General features: G+C 49.3%; 1 protein-coding gene across 1 annotated transcript in view; it reads right to left on the bottom strand.

The window, feature by feature from the left end:
• The window catches only part of GIGYF2 (GRB10 interacting GYF protein 2), a 615,584-nt gene that overhangs the window by 452,246 nt on the left and 139,170 nt on the right, over positions 1 to 24,168 (bottom strand). The window contains exon 5 of the mRNA XM_082251280.1: positions 10,442 to 10,562. Coding sequence (XP_082107406.1) covers positions 10,442 to 10,562 — 121 coding nt within the window. The remainder of the gene's footprint in view (positions 1 to 10,441; positions 10,563 to 24,168) is intronic.

Raw genomic sequence — 24,168 nt, 5'->3', positions numbered from 1 at the left:
CAGAATGGGGGTTAAGAAACCGCACAGCGTCCAGTGAGGTAGCCACCTCACCAATCATCCCTGCACCGAACAGGGATGGGTCGTTCACTGTGCCAGGAGCGTTACCTGGCTGAACGCTCGATGGCAGGCTGGGAAGCCACTGACCCACGACCTGCGACCAGGGGGATCAGCCCGAGACCCAGCCTGCATGATCCTCTTGATCCGAAGAACTAACTAAAGCTGACAAAAAGAACAGCTAAGTAAAGGTAGAGAGAAAACTCAAACAAAAAATCAAAAAAGAAGAAAGAGTCTGGGGCACAAAGCCCCAGCACAGAGAGAGCCAGCCACTCCTGACAAGCTAGACATTAAAACTGAGATATGGTTGCAGGAAGTAGGAGGGTATTGACTGAGGGGACCACCCCTTGAGGGTGGGATATGTTAAAAGCTTTAATGTTAACATATTCTGTTGCCTAGCTACTCCTTCGGAGCAAAGTCTAATACCCATATGTGACGAATATGAAGAGGCGGCGACTGTCGGAGGACGTAAGAGAAATGTTTTTTCCCCCCAAAAGAATTGCGTTTGGAAAATCGCTGCACAAATACTGTGTAAAAAAAAAATAATTGCAACGCCAACCAATTTAATCTGTAGGTCCTCTGCTTTGAAAAAAATATATAATGTTTGGGGATTGAAAGTAATTTTCTAGCAAGTGAAATTATTGTTTCATGTAAAAGTTTCAAAAGCGGCTTGATCTTCAAGTGGTTAGAAGAGTAGGTGATGTGTGGAATAAGCTAATATGTGGCATAAAATGCCAGGACAGTTCCACTGGCTCAACTGGATCTGATTGTCCAGAGACTGCGGATTCTTGCCCCATTTTTCCAGAATCTCCCTTTGCAGGGACCTCCTATAGAACTGTGCAATCAGAACCACCTCGAAGGTAGACACCATCAGGCCCAGCCCCCGCATTAAAGTCTGGAAGGATGACCATCTGTTGGACAGCAGGAGACGAATCGCAACCTGAAGTTTCTGGAGTCTGTCCAGAGGAAGCAGCACTCTGACTAAGGCCAGAGTCAGACCCAGATAGTCCAGCTTTGTGGACAAGACCAGAGCAGATGTCCGAAAATTCAGAATCCAGGCGAACTCCCTAAGAGTTCGTATGACGATCTTCAAATTTTCCACCAGAGCAGTATGGAGACTCTCCTCACAGAAGGAGGCCGTCCAAGTAGCCTAGTACCGCGATCCCCTGTTAGAGTAACAATGCTAGCACCGGCACTAACACTTTTGTGAAGACTCAAGGAGCAAAAGGCAAGACAAAAGGGTTAACGCCACAAGCTGATAATGCTACTCTCCCATGGCAAACTGGAGGAAGCACTGGTGACCGTCGCATATTGGAATGTGAAGGTAAGCATCCTTGATGTCGATAGAGGCAAGAAAATCCCCCCTCTTGCAGGGATGCCACCACCATGTGAATGAACTCCATTCTGAACGTCTGCACACACACAAGCAGTTCAGTGCCTTGAGGTCCAGGATTGGATGCACCTTGCCTTCCCTTCCTGGGAACTGTAAACCGGTTTGAGTAAAAACCTTGAAAAAGTTCCGATGTTGGAACCGGGATAATCAGGGGGATAATCATCAGTTTAACAGGTCTAGCACCGCCCAAAACAGAACCTGTAAGCAGCCTGGGGACAGGCGCAAGTTGGAAGAAAAGAACCTTGGGGGGGGGGGTATAAGCGAAACTTGATCCTGTAGCCGGACCTTATGACTTTGTGGACCCACTAATCTTGTACGAGGGAAGCCCACGGGTCCAGAAACCAGGGAAGATGTCCCCCCACAACCGATACGGCTGAGGGCACACCTTCATGCTGAAGGAGCCTTACCTGCGGGTCTGGAGAAGCCCGCTTTCTACTTTCCAGACCACGTTCGCTTGGATCCACCAGAGGAGGCCCTGAAGACGTTCCCCCACAACCGATACGGCTGAGGGCACACTTTCATGCTGAAGGAAGGAGCCTTGCCTGCGGGTCTGGAGAAGCCCGCTCTCTACTTTCCAGACCACGTTCGCTTGGATCCACCAGAGGAGGCCCTGAAGACGTTCCCCCACAACCGATACGGCTGAGGGCACACTTTCATGCTGAAGGAAGGAGCCTTGCCTGCGGGTCTGGAGAAGCCCGCTCTCTACTTTCCAGACCAAGTTCGCTTGGATCCACCAGAGGAGGCCCTGAAAGAATTTGATCATTTGTCAGTTGCCCCTGAGGGGCGAAAAAAAAAAAAAAAAACGTATGAGCCGAGAAGGATGGCCGACGTCTACAACAAGGGTCCTTGCCCCGACTAGCTTGCAAAAGAAAGGTACTCCCCCCCCCCCCCCCCCCCCGTGAGACCGTTAAGGTCAACCAGGGTAGCTCAAAACAGGAGATCTCCTTGAAAATGAAGATAAGACAAGAACTTTTTTTTTAGAAGTCTGGTCTACAGACCAGCATTTGAGCAAAAAAATAAGTCGAAGGACAACTGCTGAAACAGAGCCTAGCGACTAGGGGACCCTCGTCCTAAGAAGCATCACAGATCAACTGCAGCCCCTGGACCAATTGGTCTGCCAGCTCAGCAAAGGCAGGGGGAGCTGCTCCCCCTCCAGGTCACAGCATAAAAGCTTAGCACACACGGTCAGCGTTTATGACACCAGTGCAATGGTAAATACCGGCCTCAATGTACATATTGCGGGCCAGAGCCTCCGCCTTCCTGTCAGATGGGTTCTTAAAAGCCGGGGACTCTTCAACCAGAATCATGGTTGCCTTGTACAATCTGGAACAGTCCACTTTTTAAGAAGGGACTCCTCATATGGCTACCGCATAGAAAATCCAAGGGGGGGGGGATATTGTCCAGGGGGGGAGAGGATATTGTCCCGGGAAGGGGGGGGGGATATTGTCCCGGGGGGGGGGGAGGATATTGTCTCGGGGGGGAGGGGAGGATATTGTCTCGGGGGGGGGGGGGGGAGGGGAGGATATTGTCTCGGGGGGAGAGGAGGATATTGTCTCGGGGGGGAGAGGAGGATATTGTCTCGGGGGGGGAGGGAAGGATATTGTCTCGGGGGGGGAGGGAAGGATATTGTCTCGGGGGGGGAGGGAAGGATATTGTCTCGGGGGGGGGGAGGGAAGGATATTGTCTCGGGGGGGGGAGGGAAGGATATTGTCTCGGGGGGGGGGGAAGGATATTGTCTCGGGGGGGGGGGGGGGGGGGAGGACATTGTCTCGGGGGGGGGAGGGAAGGATATTGTCTCGGGGGGGGGGGGGGAGGGAAGGATATTGTCTCGGGGGGGGGGGGAGGGAAGGATATTGTCTCGGGGGGGGGGGGGGGAGGGAAGGATATTGTCTCGGGGGGGGGGGGAGGGAAGGATATTGTCTCGGGGGGGGGGGATATTGTCCCGGGGGGGGGGGAGGGGAGGATATTGTCTCGGGGGGGGGGAGGGGAGGATATTGTCTCGGGGGGGGGAGGATATTGTCTCGGGGGGGGGAGGGGAGGATATTGTCTCGGGGGGGGGGGGGGGGGGAAGATATTGTCTCGGGGGAGAGGAGGATATTGTCTCGGGGGGGGAGAGGAGGATATTGTCTCGGGGGGGGAGGGAAGGATACTGTCTCGGGGGGGGGGGGGGAGGGAAGGATATTGTCTCGGGGGGGGGGAAGGATATTGTCTCGGGGGGGGGGGGGGGGAGGACATTGTCTCGGGGGGGGGGGGGGAGGGAAGGATATTGTCTCGGGGGGGGGGGGGGGGGGAGAGAAGGATATTGTCTCGGGGGGGGGGGGGGGGGAGAGAAGGATATTGTCTCGGGGGGGGGGGGGAAGGATATTGTCTCGGGGGGGGGGGGAGGGAAGGATATTGTCTCGGGGGGGGGGAGGGAAGGATATTGTCTCGGGGGGGGGGAGGGAAGGATATTGTCTCGGGGGGGGGGGGGAAGGATATTGTCTCGGGGGGGGGGGGGGAGGATATTGTCTCGGGGGGGGGGAAGGATATTGTCTCGGGGGGGGGGGGAGGGAAGGATATTGTCTCAGGGGGGGAGGGAAGGATATTGTCTCAGGGGGGGAGGGAAGGATATTGTCTCAGGGGGGGAGGGAAGGATATTGTCTCGGGGGGGGGGGGGAAGGATATTGTCTCGGGGGGGGGGGGGGAAGGATATTGTCTCGGGGGGGGGGGGGAGGGAAGGATATTGTCTCGGGGGGGGGAGGGAAGGATATTGTCTCGGGGGGGGAAGGATATTGTCTCGGGGGGGGGGGGGGAAGGATATTGTCTCGGGGGGGGGGGAAGGATATTGTCTCGGGGGGGGGGGGAAGGATATTGTCTCAGGGGGGGGAGGGAAGGATATTGTCTCGGGGGGGGGGATATGTTGTCCAGGCGGGGGGGATATGTTGTCCAGGGGGGGGATATGTTGTCCAGGGGGGGGATATGTTGTCCAGGGGGGGGGGATATGTTGTCCAGGGGGGGGGGATATGTTGTCCAGGGGGGGATATGTTGTCCAGGGGGGGGGGGATATGTTGTCCAGGGGGGGGGGATATGTTGTCCAGGGGGGGGGGGATATGTTGTCCAGGGGGGGGGATATGTTGTCCAGGGGGGGGGATATGTTGTCCAGGGGGGGGGGGATATGTTGTCCAGGGGGGTATGTTGTATTCCAAAAAAGATAAGTGCTATACAGCACCCCCTTTTCCTGCACTCGGAACCTGGTCCTCAGGCTCAATCCCGGAACTCGTGCCGATATTAGGCATCCATGATGGCTAGGGCTTTGCTGCCCCTTACGACCAGGGCGGTCGACCAAACACTGTCCAGGGGGGGGGGAGATATTGTCCAGGGGGGGGGGGAGATATTGTCCAGGGGGGGAGATGTTGTCCAGGGGGGGGGGAGATGTTGTCCAGGGGAGGGGGGGGGAAGATGTTGTCCAGGGGGGGGGGGAAGATGTTGTCCGGGGGGGGGGGGAGATGTTGTCCGGGGGGGGGGATATTGTCCAGGGGGGGGGGATATTGTCCAGGGGGGGGGATATTGTCCAGGGGGGGGATATTGTCCAGGGGGGGGATATTGTCCAGGGGGGGGACAGGGGGGGGGGGATATTGTCCAAGGGGGAGGGAGATATTGTCCAAAGGGGGGGGGGGATATTGTCCAGGGGGGGGGGGAGATATTGTCCAGGGGGGGGGAGATATTGTCCAGGGGGGGGAGATATTGTCCAGGGGGGGGGGGAGATATTGTCCAGGGGGGGGGGGGATATTGTCCAGGGGGGGGGGGGGGTATTGTCCAGGGGGGGGGGGGGATATTGTCCAGGGGGGGGGATATTGTCCAGGGGGGGATATTGTCCAGGGGGGGGATATTGTCCAGGGGGGGGGGATATTGTCCAGGGGGGGGGGGGATATTGTCCAGGGGGGGGGGGGGGATATTGTCCAGGGGGGGGGGGATATTGTCCAGGGGGGGGGATATTGTCCAGGGGGGGGGGGATATTGTCCAGGGGGGGATATTGTCCAGGGGGGGGGATATTGTCCAGGGGGGGGATATTGTCCAGGGGGGGATATTGTCCAGGGGGGGGGGATATTGTCCAGGGGGGGGGGGATATTGTCCAGGGGGGGGATATTGTCCAGGGGGGGGGATATTGTCCAGGGGGGGAGATGTTGTCCAAGGGGGGGGAGATGTTGTCCAAGGGGGGGGAGATGTTGTCCAAGGGGGGGGAGATGTTGTCCAAGGGGGGGAGATGTTGTCCAAGGGGGGGGAGATGTTGTCCAAGGGGGGGGAGATGTTGTCCAAGGGGGGGGAGATGTTGTCCAAGGGGGGGAGATGTTGTCCAAGGGGGGGGAGATGTTGTCCAAGGGGGGGGAGATGTTGTCCAAGGGGGGGGGGGAGATGTTGTCCAAGGGGGGGGGGGAGATGTTGTCCAAGGGGGGGGAGATGTTGTCCAAGGGGGGGGGGGAGATGTTGTCCAAGGGGGGGGGGGGAGATGTTGTCCAAGGGGGGGGGGAGATGTTGTCCAAGGGGGGGGGGGAGAGATGTTGTCCAAGGGGGGGGAGATGTTGTCCAAGGGGGGGGGAGATGTTGTCCAAGGGGGGGGGGAGATGTTGTCCAAGGGGGGGGGGAGATGTTGTCCAAGGGGGGGGGGAGATGTTGTCCAAGGGGGGGGGGAGATGTTGTCCAAGGGGGGGGGGAGATGTTGTCCAAGGGGGGGGGGAGATGTTGTCCAAGGGGGGGGGGGAGATGTTGTCCAAGGGGGGGGGGGGAGATGTTGTCCAAGGGGGGGGGGTGAGATGTTGTCCAAGGGGGGGGGGGAGATGTTGTCCAAGGGGGGGGGGGAGATGTTGTCCAAGGGGGGGGGAGATGTTGTCCAGGGGGGGGGGGAGATGTTGTCCAAGGGGGGGGGGGAGATGTTGTCCAAGGGGGGGGGATGTTGTCCAAGGGGGGGGGGGAGATGTTGTCCAAGGGGGGGGGGGGAGATGTTGTCCAAGGGGGGGGGGGGAGATGTTGTCCAAGGGGGGGGGGGGGGAGATGTTGTCCAAGGGGGGGGGAGATGTTGTCCAAGGGGGGGGGGGGAGATGTTGTCCAAGGGGGGGGGGGAGATGTTGTCCAAGGGGGGGGGGGGAGATGTTGTCCAAGGGGGGGGGGGAGATGTTGTCCAAGGGGGGGGGAGATGTTGTCCAAGGGGGGGGGGGAGATGTTGTCCAAGGGGGGGGGGGAGATGTTGTCCAAGGGGGGGGGGGAAGATGTTGTCCAAGGGGGGGGGGAGATGTTGTCCAAGGGGGGGGGGGAGATGTTGTCCAAGGGGGGGGGGAGATGTTGTCCAAGGGGGGGGGAGATGTTGTCCGTGGGGGGGGGGAGATGTTGTCCGTGGGGGGGGGAGATGTTGTCCGTGGGGGGGGGGAGATGTTGTCCGGGGGGGGAGATGTTGTCCGGGGGGGGAGATGTTGTCCGGGGGGGGAGATGTTGTCCGGGGGGGGAGATGTTGTCCGGGGGGGGAGATGTTGTCCGGGGGGGAGATGTTGTCCGGGGGGGAGATGTTGTCCGGGGGGGAGATGTTGTCCGGGGGGGGAGATGTTGTCCGGGGGGGGGAGATGTTGTCCGGGGGGGGGAGATGTTGTCCGGGGGGGGGAGATGTTGTCCGGGGGGGGGGAGATGTTGTCCGGGGGGGGAGATGTTGTCCGTGGGGGGAGATGTTGTCCGTGGGGGGAGATGTTGTCCGTGGGGGGAGATGTTGTCCGTGGGGGGAGATGTTGTCCGTGGGGGGGAGATGTTGTCCGGGGGGGGGGGGGGAGATGTTGTCCGGGGGGGGGGGAGATGTTGTCCGGGGGGGGGGGGGAGATGTTGTCCGGGGGGGGAGATGTTGTCCGGGGGGGGAGATGTTGTCCGGGGGGGGGAGATGTTGTCCGGGGGGGGGGGAGATGTTGTCCGGGGGGGGGGGAGATGTTGTCCGGGGGGGGGGGAGATGTTGTCCGGGGGGGGAGATGTTGTCCGGGGGGGAGATGTTGTCCGGGGGGGGGGGGAGATGTTGTCCGGGGGGGGGAGATGTTGTCCGGGGGGGGGAGATGTTGTCCGGGGGGGGGGAGATGTTGTCCGGGGGGGGGGAGATGTTGTCCTGTTGTCCGGGGGGGGGGGAGATGTTGTCCGGGGGGGATATTGTCCAGGGGGGGTATTGTCCAGGGGGGGGGGATATTGTCCTGATATAGTGGAGGGAATCATCCTCACTATCTGAGAACTCAGGACGCATGGTTGCAGACCCAGTAGAGTGACCCAGGTCCGCAGCAGGCGAATCAGAATCTGAGGGGACAGATGAGGCAAGGGAAGGTGGGCGGCGCTTCTTGCTAGCCAATCGCCGAAAAACCACCTCCACCCGGGACACAAAGGAGTCCAGGACCACTGTCAGTGAATCAATAGAAATGTGCTCCAAAGACTCCATGAGTCAATAGGGGGACCCCACAAAAAAACAAGTGTAAAAACACTGCTAAGGGACAACCCCACCACTCTGACAGCACCACTCGGTCGCCAGTAATGGAGCACCTAATCGACCCTCAGCAGAGAGGGAGAGGACCCCACCAGACTCACCACCCAGCAGAAACAGGCACCTGCAGCCACCAGGATAATCTGCACTCTACGGGCGGTGATCAAGAAGTGAAAAGATCCAGAAGTTGGCACCAGGGGATGAGGAGAGGCTCGCACCGCCAAAATCGCTGCCCATAGAGTTCCACTGTCTCAGCCGCCGCTATTTTCAAAGCCAAGTTACTGCAAAATGGCCGCCGGACTACACAAACATGGCCGCCATGTATTGAGCACAGAGGCTACAAGAAAATGGCGCCCCCCCCCCCCAAGGCTCCCAGGGACCCAGGAGGGATCCCTAGGCCTCAGAAAACGGGAAAGGCAGGAAGGGTGGCCCCTTGCAGGAGATGGCCCACAGGGACCACCATGAGGGAGGGGGGTGCCTAACGGGAAGGAGGGGAACCCTGGAGTCTGGCTGCCTGAAGGTGCTACTTGCATGTTTAGCCTCTGTATGTGGCCAGGCTGTGTAAAAGTCTTACACATGTGGTATCGCCATACTCCGGAAGAGTAGCAGAAGGTATTTTGGGGTGTTTAATTTGTAGTATGCACATACAATGTGAGAGAAATAATCTGTTAAGACAATTTTGTGGGGGGAAAAAAACCCTCATTTTTCAAAGAATTGTGGGAAAGGGAGGGGGGAAATTTTTTGCTTTTTTTCCATTTATAGCGCAAAAAATAAAACCCCCAGTGATGATTAAATACCATCAAAAGAAAGCTTGATTTGTGTCAAAAAAAAAAAAAATTCATACGAGTACAATGTTGCATGACTGAGTGATTGTCATTCAAAATGTGAGAGCACTGAAAGCTGAAAATTGGCCTGGCTAGGAAGGGGGTTTAAGTGCCCAGTGGGTAAGTGGTTAAAGGACACAGGAGTTGATTCTTAAAACACTGGACATCGCCAAGCAAATACATTTTTGGGCCTTGAGATCCAAAATAGGGTCTGCGAAAAGGGTGAAATGGAACCTCTAAAATGTTTCTCCATAGAAATTAGGGGAATAAACACTTGATGCAGAAAACCTGCAACAGCGGAAAAAAATGGGGGAGGGTCAATTAGAGTTTTCCCTGCCTGAAGTTATCCTGCTGGGGTAAATGAGTACATTTACCTCTAAGTGAAAACCCTGATGAAAGTGTCCAAGGCAGCTCCAAAGAGGGAACGTACATCTACAGCTCAACAAGCCAAAGTTTTGGAGAGAATTTCCAAAATGTTTTTCAGGATCTTTAAAGAGAGGCGCATCCTCAATGGGGATTTCTAATGCTTTATTAGGATCGTATGCTGCTGAATCCACAGTGGGATCAGTGCACTTTATAATGAAAAACTCTTTTAAAAACGTTTTAACTGTACAGGCGGTCCTCGGGTTACAAACAAGATAGGGACTGTAGGTTTGTTCTTAAGTCGAATTTGTTTGTAAGTCGGAACATGTATGTTTTTTAAGTTTAGCTCCAGCCAAAAAAATCATTTTCAAGTATTATGGATAGCATGGGGAAGGGTTAACACCCCTGTGCCATTTGTTTTGCTGTCTGTACCCCTGTTCAGAAGATTTCACCTCACTTTCTGTCCCTATGACAATTGGATTTTGAAAATTTTGGGTTGTTGTGGAGACAAGGGTTAGTGATAAAGCTTCAGTGGAGACACCTTTTTCCCATGAGAACTCTTATAGGAGTGAATTTCCCTTCCTACAGGTAGATTTCTCCTCACTTCCTGTTGTCTCCCTCCGTTTGTAAGTAGGAGTCGTTTGTAAGTCGGATGTTTGTAACTAGGGGACCGCCTGTAAACAGATAATCACCCAGTCTTCCAGCCCCCGTAAAGTACATCTAGGACTTTCAGGTGCACCAGAAAGAACTTGGCAGTCTAAGCCTTTAAAGTGATTGCAAACAATCACCTTGCAAAACAACCCATTCGGTTAAAAATAGAAATGGAAGGCAAAACGTGTGTATATATAAACAAAATCCTCATTTCCTGATCATTGACGTAAAGCAGCAGGAGTTCAAAGCATGCTAGAGAACTGACCATGGTGTGTGCTCTCCTGCTTAGTTTGGTCAGTTTTTATTATGAAAGCAGAGGGACTGGCAGGAACACCAGGGATTTCACACAAAGGAAGCAATAAAAAGAGAACAGGATATTTTTCATAGATGTACATGGTACAGCAGGCACATATCAAGACTATGAAATGTTGGGTTTACAAATTCTTTAAGGTATCCCAGACAGGTGGCAGTATCAATAGATCACATATTTTCTAGTTAAAAGTGGTACACATCATATACGTCAATAAGAGCCTAAATGGTCTAAAGTTGGAAGTAATGGCCTGTGACTTCTCAGGGGCAATATCATCCCCCAACATTTTTTTAAAAAAAAAAATGTATGGGTAGAGATTGGAATGTCCATGTACACAGTAAACAAAACAGAACTTTTATTTCCCTACTTACCTCGACCTCTGGAAGAACTGCGACCTCTAGGAGCCCCTACTACTGTCATTCCTCCACCACCAGTGCCCCTTCCCATGAGGCGCAGCACAGCAGTACTGTTAACAGAAATTGAGAAGTTTCTCTGTGGGCAAAAAAGAAAAACAGTGATCAGTAAAGGAAACATTAGTAACTAGTTAAAGAGGTTGTAAACCCATGAAACTTTTTTTTTTTTTGCTGCAACCTGAAAGAGAAACCCATAATGAGCTAGTATGCATCGCATACTAGTTCATTATGAAATACTTACCCAAGAACGAGCCCCCGCTGTGCTGCCCGCTTACCTGTATGACGGGCGACATGTCCAGTTGCCCGTCTTCCGGGATCACGGCATCCGGCCATCTGATTGGCAGGAGCCGCGGTGACGTCACTCCCACGCACGCGCACGGGAGCCGACGGTCACGGCACTGGGCTCTGAAGAAACGGCACCAGCAGCCGCTCCTTCAGAGTGCATGCGCCAGTGACGTCACTGGCTGCATGTAAGGTAAATATCTCCTAAACGGTGCATGTTTAGGATATATTTACAGTACCTATAGGTAAGCCTTAACCACTTGCCGACTGCCTAACGCCGATCTACGTCGGCAGTCAGCCCCTCACAGGCAAAGTGACGTAGGGTTACGTCACTAGCTTGTGAGGGTCTAGGGAGCGAGCGCGCGCCCCCGGAGGCGCGCTCCGCGTGGACACGGACCCCGCGCGTGCGTGTGACCAGCGGACCCGATGTCCGGTCACTCTGCGATCGGCGGGGGAGAGGGAGAAAGTCAGGCGGCTTGTGTCAACAAGCTGCCTGTCATTCTCCCCTGTGTATGAAGGATAATAATACGGTTCTACTATGTAGAACCGTTGATCACTCTTCATACATCTGAAGCCACAGCCAATCACAGTAGAAAGCACGCCCCTAGGGACACACATAGCCCCTCCCTTTCAAAAAAAGTTAACCCCTTCACTGCCAGTGTATTTTTACAGTAACAGTGCATATGTATAGCACTGATTACTGTAGAAATGTCACTGGTAACCCCAAAAGTGTCAAAAATGTCAGTCAAGGGTCCGATCTGTCCGCCGCAATGTCGCAGTACCGCAAAAAAAAAAAAAAATCGCAGATCGCCGCCATTACGCGTTAAAAAAAAACAACAAAAATGACAAAAATTTTTCCCTTTGTTAGTAAACGCGATAACTTTTGCGCAAACCAATCAAAATACGCTTTTTGCGATTTTTTTTACCAAACAGGTAGCATAAAACAAATTGGCCAAAAATGTTACATTTTGATTTTTACATTTTTTTTGGGGGGGGGGAATTTCATATAAAAAAAATGTGAAAAATATTGCTATTTTTGCAAAATTTACGCTCTTTTTTTGTTTATAGCGCGTGATCAAAAAAAATCGCACAGGTGATCAAATACCAACCAAAAGAAAGCTCTGTTTGTGGGAAAAAAAGGACGCCAAATTCGTTTAGATACAGCATCGCACAACCGCGCAATTGTCCGTTAAAGTCACGCAGTGCCGAATCGCAAAATACCCCCTGTTCAGGAAGGGGGTAAAATCTTCCGGGGCTTAAGTGGTTAATATAGGCTTACCTATAGGTACAAGTTGTAGAGGAGGGTTTACTTCCTCTTTAATATTTTATATTCTTAAAAGATAACAGAACAGCTTAATATGTCAAAAATTAAGAACTCGTCTAAGTCCTATTTAGAGCTAAACTAGCCACCCCGAAAGGAGAGAAAATACATTCTTTCCATGCAAAAACACTATTTAGGGTTCCTGGTGCAATCAATATTTATACACAAGTGGAAGGAACTGCTCCTCTATGACATGAAGTAGTGGGGGCAAACAGACAGAATATAACTACTACTAACTCTCAAGGTGGGCACAGACTTCAAATTGATGAGCAATGTGTCCAAATGAAGACAGCAGCTGATACTCCCAACTCCCTCACCTTCCAAAATCAGAAAACAATGGTGGTGTTGATGACGTGAGCACTTTTTTTTTTTTTTTTACAGAGATCGAATCTCTACACCAGGGGTAATGAATTAAGATTCAAGGGGATCCGGTCGCTAAAATTTTCATTTGGCCCGAGGTCCGTATCTCAAGTCTGTGCTGACTCAGAAAGATTGTAGTCACCATAGGTCTTATAAAAAAATGAGACGTACAATTTCCATAGCATTTCAACAATATTTATTGTCAAGTTTCAGTTACGACATTAAACATTTGGACAGTTGGAACTAGGATAGCTTTACATTTGCTCTAGTATTTGTATGGAATACAAGCAATTATCCTTAACAAAAACATGGAAACAAATCAATAACTCTTTTATAAAACCCATCCATTTTTCAAGTAAAATCAAATTGCACCTTCTAACTTAAACAAGGTTTCAATTTGAAAAAGTGCAAAAATTATTCTTTTTTTTTTTTTTATTACCACCCAAGAACCCTCCCTGTCTAGTGAAAAAAATGGGCTTTTGATTGTCCAGCAGTTTGAACCTTGGCTTCAGTTGAGTTACTGCCATTCTCATGCACATGTGTAGGTGCTCATTCGTGAGCCTGGAACGATACTTGGTTTTAATAATGTTCATAGTGGAGAAAGCTGACTCACAGCTGTACATAGATCCAAACATGGTCAAGGCGTGTAGAGCTACCTTGATTAGACAAGAGAAATCAGTCTCAGGCACAGTCTGTAGCCAGAAGTTAGCAGGATCAGTTCCTACAAAGTGCTCTCTAATGCCTCGTACACAGGCAACGATTATCGGCCGACTGATCGGCCTTCTTTTGTCCAGTGTTGTTGTGTTGGTTGAAATGTGCTCTAGACTGCACACGAATTTTGTCGGCCAACAACAACCAACTGCAGAAGTGATGTCATGTTCTGGTTTACTTTCCGTGTGTTTTTTCTTCTCTGAGCATGCCCAGTCTTGCTCATCTGACTTTTGTCTGCCGAAATCTGTACTGACTGACGAACAATCGGCCGTTCCTGTGACGGCCAACAAAAATTTTATAGCATGCACACCAGATTTTGTTCGGCCGAAAAGTCGCAGTCGGTTGTCGGAAGCATCATACTAACAATCGGCCGATTGGACGTTGGCCGAAAATTTGCGGCCAACAATCGGTGCGTGTACGAGGCTTTAGAGCAACATTTGTTTGCAGATCAATAAGTTTTGTCTGTAGAGATCCCTCATGTGCCCACTTGAAGGTCTGCATCACCTCCTTTAACCACTTGCCATCTGCTCACTAGAGCTCTACTGCGGCAAAGTGGATCTTGTAGGTCTGACAACGTAGACCTACGTCGGCAGACACCCTCCCTTCTCGGAGGCTCGCTCCCGCAGCATTCAGTCACAGCGGGAGTCAGGCCTGGGGATCGCCGCTGCTCTTCCCCGATTCTTTGTGTAAAGAAAGCGGGCGGATCTCCTAAGTGACAGGCAGGGTCAGATTGCAGGGTTCAGCATAGCTGAACCTGCGATCTGTCCTCGTCACTCAGTCACCTCCCCCCACACACGTCAGTAAGCACCAGGCATACATTAACCCTTCACTCTCCAATAAAATTAACCCCTTCCCTGCCAGTGTCATTTTTACAGTAACAGTGCATATTTATAGCACTGATTACTGTAGTAATGTCACTGGTACCCCCAAAAGTGTCAAAAATGTCAGTCAAGGGTCCGATCTGTCCACCGCAATGTCGCAGTCCCGCAAAAAAAAAAAAAAAAATCGCAGATCGCCATTGCTCGTTAAAAAAAAAAAAAAAACACCAAAAATGACAGAAATCTTTCCCTTAGTAAACGCAATAACTTTTGCGCACACCAATCAAAATACGCTTATTGCGATTTTTTTTTACCAAAAATATGTAGCAGAAAACAAATTGGCCTAAAATGATAAAATAAATGTGATTTTTACATTTTTTTTTGGTGGAGGAATTTCATATAAAAAAAATGTGAAAAATATTGTTATTTTTTCAAAATTGTCGCTCTTTTTTTTTGTTTAAAGCGCAAAAAGTAAAATTCGCACAGGTGATCAAATACCACCAAAACAAAGCTCTGTTTGTGGGAAAAAAATGACGTAAATTTTGTTTGGTTACGGCGTTGCATTACCGCGCAATTGTCAGTTAAAGTCGCACAGTCATGCAACACTGTACCCATACAAAAATTGTGTCATTTTTTTCACACAAATAGAGCTTTCTTTTGATGGTATTTGATCAATACTGGGTTTTTTATTTTTTGTGCTATAAATAAAAAAAAAAGACTGAAAATATCGTGAAAAAACGCATTTTTCTTTGTTTCTGTCATAAAATTTTGCAAATTAGTCATTTTTCTTCACAAATTTTGGCCAAAATTTATACTGCTACTTATCTTTGGTAAAAATAACCTAAGTAAGTGTATATTATTTGGTCTTTGTGAAAGTTATAGAGTCCACAAGCTATGGTGCGAATCATTGAAAATTGATCACACTTGATCACACCTGATGTACTGAAGGCCTATCTCACTTCTTGAGACACTAAAAAGTCAGGAAAGTACAAATACCCCCCAAATGACCCCTTTTTGGAAAGTAGACATTCCAAGGTATTTAATAAGGGGCATGGTGAGTTTTTTGAAGTTGTCATTTTTTCCCACAACTCTTTGCAAAATGAAGATTTTTTTTTTTTTTTTTTTTTTTTTACAAATTGCCATATTAACAGGTTATTTCTCTCACACAGCACATGTATACTTGCAACTACACCCCAAAACACATTCTACTACTCCTCCTGAGTATGGCAATACCACATGTGTGAGACTTTTTCACAGCCTGGCCACATACAGAGGCCTAACATTCAAGTAGCCCCGTCCGGCATTCTAGGAGCACAAATTACACATATAATTTCCTGACAACCTATCGCACTTTTGAAGGCCCTGGAGCACCAGGACAATGGAAACCCCCATAAAATGACCCCATTTTGGAAAGCAAACAGCCCAACGTATAATTTTTGAGGCATAATCAGTCTTTTGAATATGTCATTTTTTTCCACAAGTTTTTGGAAAATGTGGAAAGAAAATGAAAACACTTTTTTTACACAAAGCTGTCCATTTATGCAATATTTCTAACACATAGCATGTACATAGCAAAACTTGCACCCCAAAATACATTCTGCTATTCCTCCTGAGTATGGCGATACCACATGTGTAACACTTTTTCACAGCCTGGCCACACACATAGGCCTAACATCCAAGTAGCGCTTTACACAAAGTTGTCCATTTATCCACTTTAAGACTGGGCCTATTTTTGACACTTGGTGTTTACAAGCTAAAATCATTTTTTTTGCTAGAAAATTACTTGGAACCCCCAAACATTATATATTTTTTTTTTAGCAGAGACCCTAGAGAATAAAATGGAGATCGTTGCAATATTTTTTATCACACCATATTTGCGCAGCAGTCTTCCAGATGCGATTTTTTTAAAAAAAATTCACTTTTTTGAACTAAAAAATAAGAAAACAGTAAATTCAGCACAATTTTTTTCCATAATGTGAAAGATAATGTTACGCCGAGTAATTAGATACCCAACATGTCATGCTTCAAAATTGCGCATGCTCACAGAATGGCGCCAAACATTGGTACTTAAAAATCCCCATAGGCAACATTTTAAAAATTTCTGCAGGTTACTAGCTTAGAGTTAGAGGAGGTCTAGGGCTCAAATTATTGCTCTCGCTCTAACGATCGCGGCGATACCTCACATGTATGGTTTGAACACCGTTTACATATGTGGGCGGGACTTGCGTATGCGTTTGCTTCTGCGCGCGAGCTAACGGGGACAGGGCGCTTTAATTTTTTTTTTTTTCCTATTTATTTTATTTATTATTTTTTTATTTTTACACAGTTTAAAAAAAAAATGTTTTGATCATTTTTATTCCTATTATAAGGAATGTAAACATCCCTTGTAATAGAAATAGGCATGACAGGTCCTCTTTATTGTGAGATCTGGGGTCAAAAAGACCTCACACCTCACAACTACACTAAAAAAGAAAAGAAAAAAAAAAATTGTTGAAAGAGGAAAAAAGAAAAAAGAAAAAAAAAAAAGCGGCCCTTTAAACCGGTTGCTAGGCAACGTCTTTTGACGTAGCTCCGGTCCTCCAAGACCATAGAGTTGAGTGAGGGCCATCTTGCCCTCACTCGACTTCCTGTCTCTGAGGATCCGGGACCGGATAGTTTTCCCCGCTGCCGGCGGGTCCGGTAAGCTGGGAAAACGTCTGGGACGCGGCAGGAGGGGGGGGGGGGGGCACCTCTTCCCCTGCACCGTAAGGGTAATTCCGCGGCGAATCCGCCACTGGGACCACCCTTATCTGAAAGCCGACCGCCCGCCGTTTCAAAAAATACCGGGGTTATGGGGGCTATCTGCTGCCATAACCCCAGTATTTAGCTTTTAATGGCCGACGCATATAGTCGTTAGGCGGTCAGTAAGTGATTGCATGTATATGGCAAACAGGTGACGATGACTGATGGGGTGACAGGTGACAATGACTGATGGGGTGACAGGTGACAATGACTGATGGGGTGACAGGTGACAATGACTGATGGGGTGACAGGTGACAATGACTGATGGGGTGACAGGTGACAATGACTGATGGGGTGACAGGTGACAATGACTGATGGGGTGACAGGTGACAATGACTGATGGGGTGACAGGTGACAATGACTGATGGGGTGACAGGTGACAATGACTGATGGGGTGACAGGTGACAATGACTGATGGGGTGACAGGTGACAATGACTGATGGGGTGACAGGTGACAATGACTGATGGGGTGACAGGTGACAATGACTGATGGGGTGACAGGTGACGATGACTGATGGGGTGACAGGTGACGATGACTGATGAGGTGACAGGTGACGATTGATGAGGTGACAGGTGACGATGATTGATGGGGTGACAAGTGACTATCACTGATGGGGTGTCAAGTGACGATGATTGATAGGGTGACAGATGACGATGACTGATGGGGTGACAGGTGACGATGACTGATGGGGTGACAGGTGACGGTGATTGATGGGGTAACAGGTGACGGGCGATGGTCACGGATGGGTGACAGGTGACGGGCGATGGTGCACGGCGGTACTGATGGCAGTCTCTGGTGACCGGTGAACTTTAGGCTACGTTCACATGTGAGCGTAGCGATCATGGGCAGAATCACTGTGATTCTGCCCGTGATCCAGAAATCATTGCAAATTGCGGGGCGCCTGTGCGTTGCCCGTGATTTGCAATAGCACCCCAAACGCTGTGCGATGTTGCTGCGATTTCCGCCTGCCGAATTGAGGTAACATCGGGCAAACAACGCATGACTCCCCAAAGAAACTCTTGTACCTTTTTTGGGCGTCATGCGATGTTTGCGCAATGTTACCGCAATTCGACAGGTGGAAATGGCGGCAACATTGCACAGCGTTTGGGGTGCTATTGCAAAAAACGGGCAACGCACAGGCGTCCCGCAATTTGCAATGATTTCCGGATTGCGGGCAGAATCGCGGTGATTCTGCCTGCGATCGCTGCGCTCACATGTGAACGTTATGGGTGTCAATTTCTGGGCACTGATGAGGTGACTGTTGGGTGACAGGTGACATTGGGGGGGGCTGAGGACTGTGTGGGGGGACCTTTATTAGTGTGATTTTACTTTTGCAGGTACACAGAGCAGTAACTCACTGTTTCTAGTTCTTCTCCCCTCATACTGTAAACTGTGTTAGGGGAGAAGAGCTAGTAACAGTGAGTTACTGCTCTTTGTTTACATTTTGTGATCGGCTGTGAATGGATTCACAGCCGATCACATAGTAAACAGTCACTATCAGTGACTGTTTACTACTGCCGGTGACAGCTGTGTTCCTACGGAACACAGTGCCACCGACATGACCGCGCTGCGCGCTCCCGATCGCGCATGCGCGGTCATCTCCCGGCCGCCTCTATTGTGATCGGCTGTGTCATTGGAACACAGCCGATCACGTGGGAAACAGCCACGCCCAGTGGCTGTTTCCCCCCCTGCCGGTGACGGGGGGTGTCCCGGGGACACCCCGACACCGGCAGTGCACGGCGGCGCGCCCGCGATCGCCGTGCATTTCCTGGGTCACGTCATATGACGTCCGCCCAGGATAATAGCCGCACCGTCCCGCCGTCATATGACGACGGGCGGGCGGTAAGTGGTTAATGAGGAATGGATTGTGGACGAGCAGGATCTGCTGTCCATGACTGAAGCTGTCAAACCTTTTACTGAATTTTCCAATTAGTTTATCTATGAAATCAACATAAGGAGATGCATCTCTCTTTCCTTGAATCTGTTCTTTCACCTTTGTGAAATGCAAACACTCTCCTTGAAGATCTTCCCTAAACAAATCCAGTTTTCTCTGGAAGGAATGGACAGCGGTCATCAAATCACAGATAGAATTGTTCTTGCCCTGGAGCTTTAAATTTAGTTCATTAAGGTGTGATGTTATGTCCACTAGGAAAGCAATATTATCCATTGTGCTCTCATCTTGTAAAAACAGTGAAAACCGTTTTGCCTTCTGGCTTTTGAGTTTTACTAAGAAAGCTGCTACTTCAGTTTGAATGGACCAAAAGCATTCCAATACACTGCCTTTACTCAACCAACTAACATTGTTGTGAAGTAAAAGGTCATTAGCATTTGCTTCAACTTCTTTAAGAAACTCTCTTGGTAAACAATGTTGATGGGATGAGGATACCCTGAGGAAGTTGATGAGTTTCATCATTGTGTCCATGATTTCTGCAAACTTTTCTGATAGAATGGCACACAGGACAGTCTGGTGAATGATGCAGTGGTAAGCAATAAGGTCAGGGTTGTCTTTCCTTTCCTACCATGGCGGGGGCACCATCTGTGGTGACTGAGACCACTTTTTTCAGATCCAACTTCCTCTTTTTTAGAATCTCCCTAATGGCCTCATATTATATATATATATATATATATATATATATATATATATATATCTTCTCCTCTTGTATGTGTATCAAGTGGTGTTACACCTAACAGGTCCTCAGAGTTCTTTTGTTTCTTTGTGAAAAAATCTTACATATACCAAAAGCTGGGCATTATCCGTTATATCTGTTGATTCATCAATGGCTAAAGAAATGCATACTGCACTCTGAAAAGCTGCATCAAGTTGTGCCAATACATCCTCTGTTAATATTTCAGTCTTTTTTGTTGCCGTTGACGCTGATAGTGGGATTTGGTTGATTTTTTCACACAGCTCTTTTCAGCAACAGCATTCAAACACTCTTTAACAAATGTACCGGTAAATGGTCTTTTGTGTTGCCCAAAAATCCATGCTACTTTAAGTCAACATTGATTTGCACGCTGCTGGGCTGTAAATGAATGCGAGAGGACTTTGGTGGATCTGTCAGTCTGGGCTCTAAGTTCAGTTATTTTACGTGCCCTCACCTCAGAATGCTGTGGATATGTTTGCTCAAACAAACCGTGTTTTGTTTCGTAGTGGCGCTTCATATTGCTGCTTTTTATTATCGCCACCGTTTCGTAAAAAGAGACAAACTGGTTTAAAACTTCCCATAGGATGAACATGTATTGGTCTGTCCATTCATCTTTGAAGGCTCGGTTTTCAGCATCTACCTTCCTTTTCTTGGAACAAGCCATGCTCTCTGGCACTTTTGCTACCATTTCCTCCACACACTCTGGTAATACTCTGTAAATGTCCCCATTAGTGTTCCCCCTTACATCAGTTGCCCCTATCAGAGTAATTCATTACATTGGGTGCTCCTATTGGACTACCCCCATAAATCAGTTGCCACCATCAGAGTACTCCCTCAGGTATTCTGATCAGAGTGCCCACTTACATCAGGTTTCTGCAATGGAAAGCCCTCTTACATCTGGTGTCTCCCATTAGTGTTCCCGCTTACATATTTTGTCCCCATCAGAGTACCCCATTATATAAGGTTAACCCATTACAGTGCCCCCTTACATAGGGTGTCCTCTTTAGAGTGTCCCCTTACATTAGGTGTCACCATAAGGGTGCCTCCTTACATCAGGTATCCCCACCACATCAGGTGTGCCCATCAGAGTGCCCTTTTGATTAGGTGTGCCCATGAGAGTGCCCCTTTACATCAGGTGTCCCCATCACGGTGCTCCCTTACATCAGGCATTCCCGTCAGCGTACCGCCTTACATCAGATATCCCCATCAGTGTGCCCACTAACATAAAACGTGCCCATCAGCGTGCCCCTTAACATAATATAAGTGGCATGCTGCTAGGCATATTTTATGTTAAGGGGTACTCTAATGGGCACATAAAAAATGTGCCCATCACAGTACTCCTTTACATCAGGTGTCCCCATGACAGTGCTCCTTTATATCGGGTGTCCCCATCACAGAACCACCTTACATCAGGCATTCCTGTTAGAATGCCCCCTTACATCAGTTGTCCCCATCAGTGTGCCCGCTTAACAAATTGTGCCCATCAGAGTGCCCCTTAACATAAAATATGTCCATCAGAGTGCCCCTTAACATAAAATATGCCCATCAGTGTGTACCACAGCAAAAAATATGCACATCAGCATGCCCCTAAACATAAAATAAGGGTCACGCTGATGGGCACATGTTATGTTAGGGGGCACTCTGATGGGCACATGTTATGTTAGGGGGCACTCTGATGGGCACATGTTATGTTAGGGGGCACTCTGATGGGCACATGTTATGTTAGGGGGCACTCTGATGGGCACATGTTATGATGGGGGGACCGCTGATGGGCAAAACAAAACGTGTAAATCAACGTTGCTCTTAACATAAAATATGCGTGCCATCTGTGTGCCCCATAGCATAAATATGTCCATCAGAGTGCCCCTTAACATAAAATATGCCCATCAGTGTGTACCACAGCATAAATATGCACATCAGCATGCCCCTTAACATAAAATATTCCCATCACCGTTAACATAAAATAAGGGGCAAGCTGATGGGCACATTTTATGTTAGTGGCACTCTGATGGGCAGAACAAAATGTGCCCACCAGCATGCCTCCTAACATAAAATATGCCCATCAGTGTGCCCCTTAGCATAACATTTGCCCATCAGCGTGACCCTCAACATAAAATAAGGGGCATGCTGATGGGCATATTTTATGTTAGGGGACACGCTGATGGGCAAATTTTATGTTAGGGGGCACTCTGATGGGCAAAACAAAACGTGTAAATCAGCGTTGCGCTTAACAAAAAATATGCCCATTAGAGTGCCCCTTAACATAAAATATGTCCATCAGCATGTCCCTTAGCATAAAATACGGGGCACGCTGATGGGCGCATTTTATGTTAGGGGCACTCTGATGGGCACATTTTTTTTTTATGGGGCACTCGAGCACAACAAAATATGCCCATCAGTCCGCACACTTGTTAAAGCTTATGAGAGTTTTTTCTTTTTTTTAAAGTGCAGCTATTACATTGGGGACCACATTGCTTTCTCCCCTTAAAAATGTGCTCCACATACCTGGAACTGAGCCAAAAGCCGCGAGCAGGGAGGGCGGGGCGCGCACGTCTCGCCCCAAATCGCTGCCTGGTTGAATGGGAGCAGCAGTCAGGAGCAGGGGGCGGGGCGCACGCGTGACGTCACACCCCCTACTTGCGGCCCAACAGGATACCGGCCGGGAGCCGCAGTAAGGAGGGGGCATGGCGAACACACACAGCATGTCACTGGTTGTTGGGACACCCGCGGCCCCAGCAAACCAATGACTGAATACAGGTAGCTGCCTCGCAGTCCGGGTGAAAGCATCTTGCGGTCCGCCAATGGCCCGAGGGCCGCCATTTAGTGACGGCTTCTCTACACCTTTTCACTCCTCCATCCCTGATCACACAAGAAATATTATGACAACACTAAAGCTGCCTACTAACAAAGTAACTGTTTGGGGAAATTCAATTCCCAAAAAAAGAAATTTTGGCATACCTGTAATTTCCATATCTTGCAGTATAATACAGGACGCTGCAATTGATTCATAGACTATGGGTTATATGCCACTACATTCAGGTAATTGGACACTGGCAAAAACTTAATTGGAACTGCCCTGGTGTTCATGTATAACCCCACCTACTCCATGGAGATTCCAGTTTTGTTAGCACTAGAGAGATCAAAAGGGAAGAGAAAGGAGGAACCAGGGCTCTGTACTCCAGGAAACGGTATTTACTGGTACATTGATAAAATTATTTTGACTTGACAAGGGATGTTTACATTCCTTGTGACAGCAATAAAAGTGATCAAAATAAAAAATAAAATAAAAAAGGACAGTGTAAAAATAAAAAAATAAAAACTTTCATTGCACAGAATATCGGCACCTAATATAGTCTATGAAGGGTGGCTGGAAAAATGGGAAATGGGATTTTTGCACTTACTGTAATATCCATTTCTCCGAATTACGGACACAGCGCTCCATAAATCAGAACTAGTGGGTTAAATTCCCTACTCCAGGAATAGGACTAGGCAGAACAAAAACACCATTGGCCATCATCTGGTATATAACCCCCCCCCCCCCCCCCTCTCTGCCCTTGGTAATCCGTTTAGTAGCAAGCAGTATTAGAAGTATCAAAACTCCATAGAGGGGTGGGTGCTGTGTCCCTCAACGAATTCCGAGAAATGGATTTTACGGTAAGTACAAAAATCCCATTTTCTCTTTCGTTCATCGACAAACACAACGCTCCATAAATCATAACTAGTGGGACTTCTAAAAGCAGTGCCAAAAGGAAAATGAGGGGTGGGGAAAATAACACAAGGCTAAACATAAGAGCCCTTAACCAGGACACAGGAGCCTTGACCGGGTAAGAGGAGCCCCATCTGAAAAATAAAGGTTTAAAGAAAAAACACCCCTCAAGAGGGAACAGCCCCTCCTAAACAGCGGCCTGCAAAACTTTGTGGCCAAAAGCATCCGCAGATGCCAAAGTATCTACCTTATAGAATATTGTGAAGGTGGGCACGGACGACCAAGTGGCCGCCTTGCAAATTTGCGATATTGAAGCCTAAAGACGGAAGGCCCAAGAAGTACTCAGCGCCCGAGTAGAATGCGCCGTGACAGGAAAAGGTGGAACCTGACCTTTAATGGAATAAGCCTGAGTCACCATCTGTCTAATCCATCTGGAGATAGTAGCTGAAGAAGCGGCCAGCCCTATTTTTGGTCTGTCCATAACCACAAAAAGCGAGTCTGACCTTCAAAAACACTCCGCAGCTGCCAGGTACACCCGAATCACACAAACCCCATCCAAGGTATGCAAAGCAAATTCCCTGGGATGAGCCGGCTTGGGACACAAGGAAGGCAACACAATGTACTCATTCAAATGGAAGTCAGACAAACTTTGGGCAGGAGGGAGGGGAGGGGAGGGGGAAGGGAAAAGGAGGGGAGGGGAGGGAAAGGGAAAGGGAAGGGAAAAGGAGGGGAGGGGAGGGAAAGGGAAAGGGAAGGGAAAAGGAGGGGAGGGGAGGGAAAGGGAAAGGGAAGGGAAAAGGAGGGGAGGGGAGGGAAAGGGAAAGGGAAGGGAAAAGGAGGGGAGGGAAAGGGAAGGGAAAAGGAGGGGAGGGAAAGGGAAGGGAAAAGGAGGGGAGGGAAGGGAAGGGAAAAGGAGGGAGGGAAGGGAAAGGGAAAGGGAAAGGGAAGGGAAGGGAAGGGAAAGGGAAAGGGAAGGGAAAAGGAGGGGAGGGAAGGGAAAGGAAAGGGAAGGGAAGGGAAAGGGAAAGGGAAGGGAAAAGGAGGGGAGGGGAGGGAAAGG

Source organism: Pelophylax lessonae (assembly GCF_965119305.1).
Source record: "Pelophylax lessonae genome assembly, chromosome: 3".
Taxonomy (NCBI): domain Eukaryota; kingdom Metazoa; phylum Chordata; class Amphibia; order Anura; family Ranidae; genus Pelophylax; species Pelophylax lessonae.
This window is presented reverse-complemented; position numbering and strand designations above follow the sequence as displayed.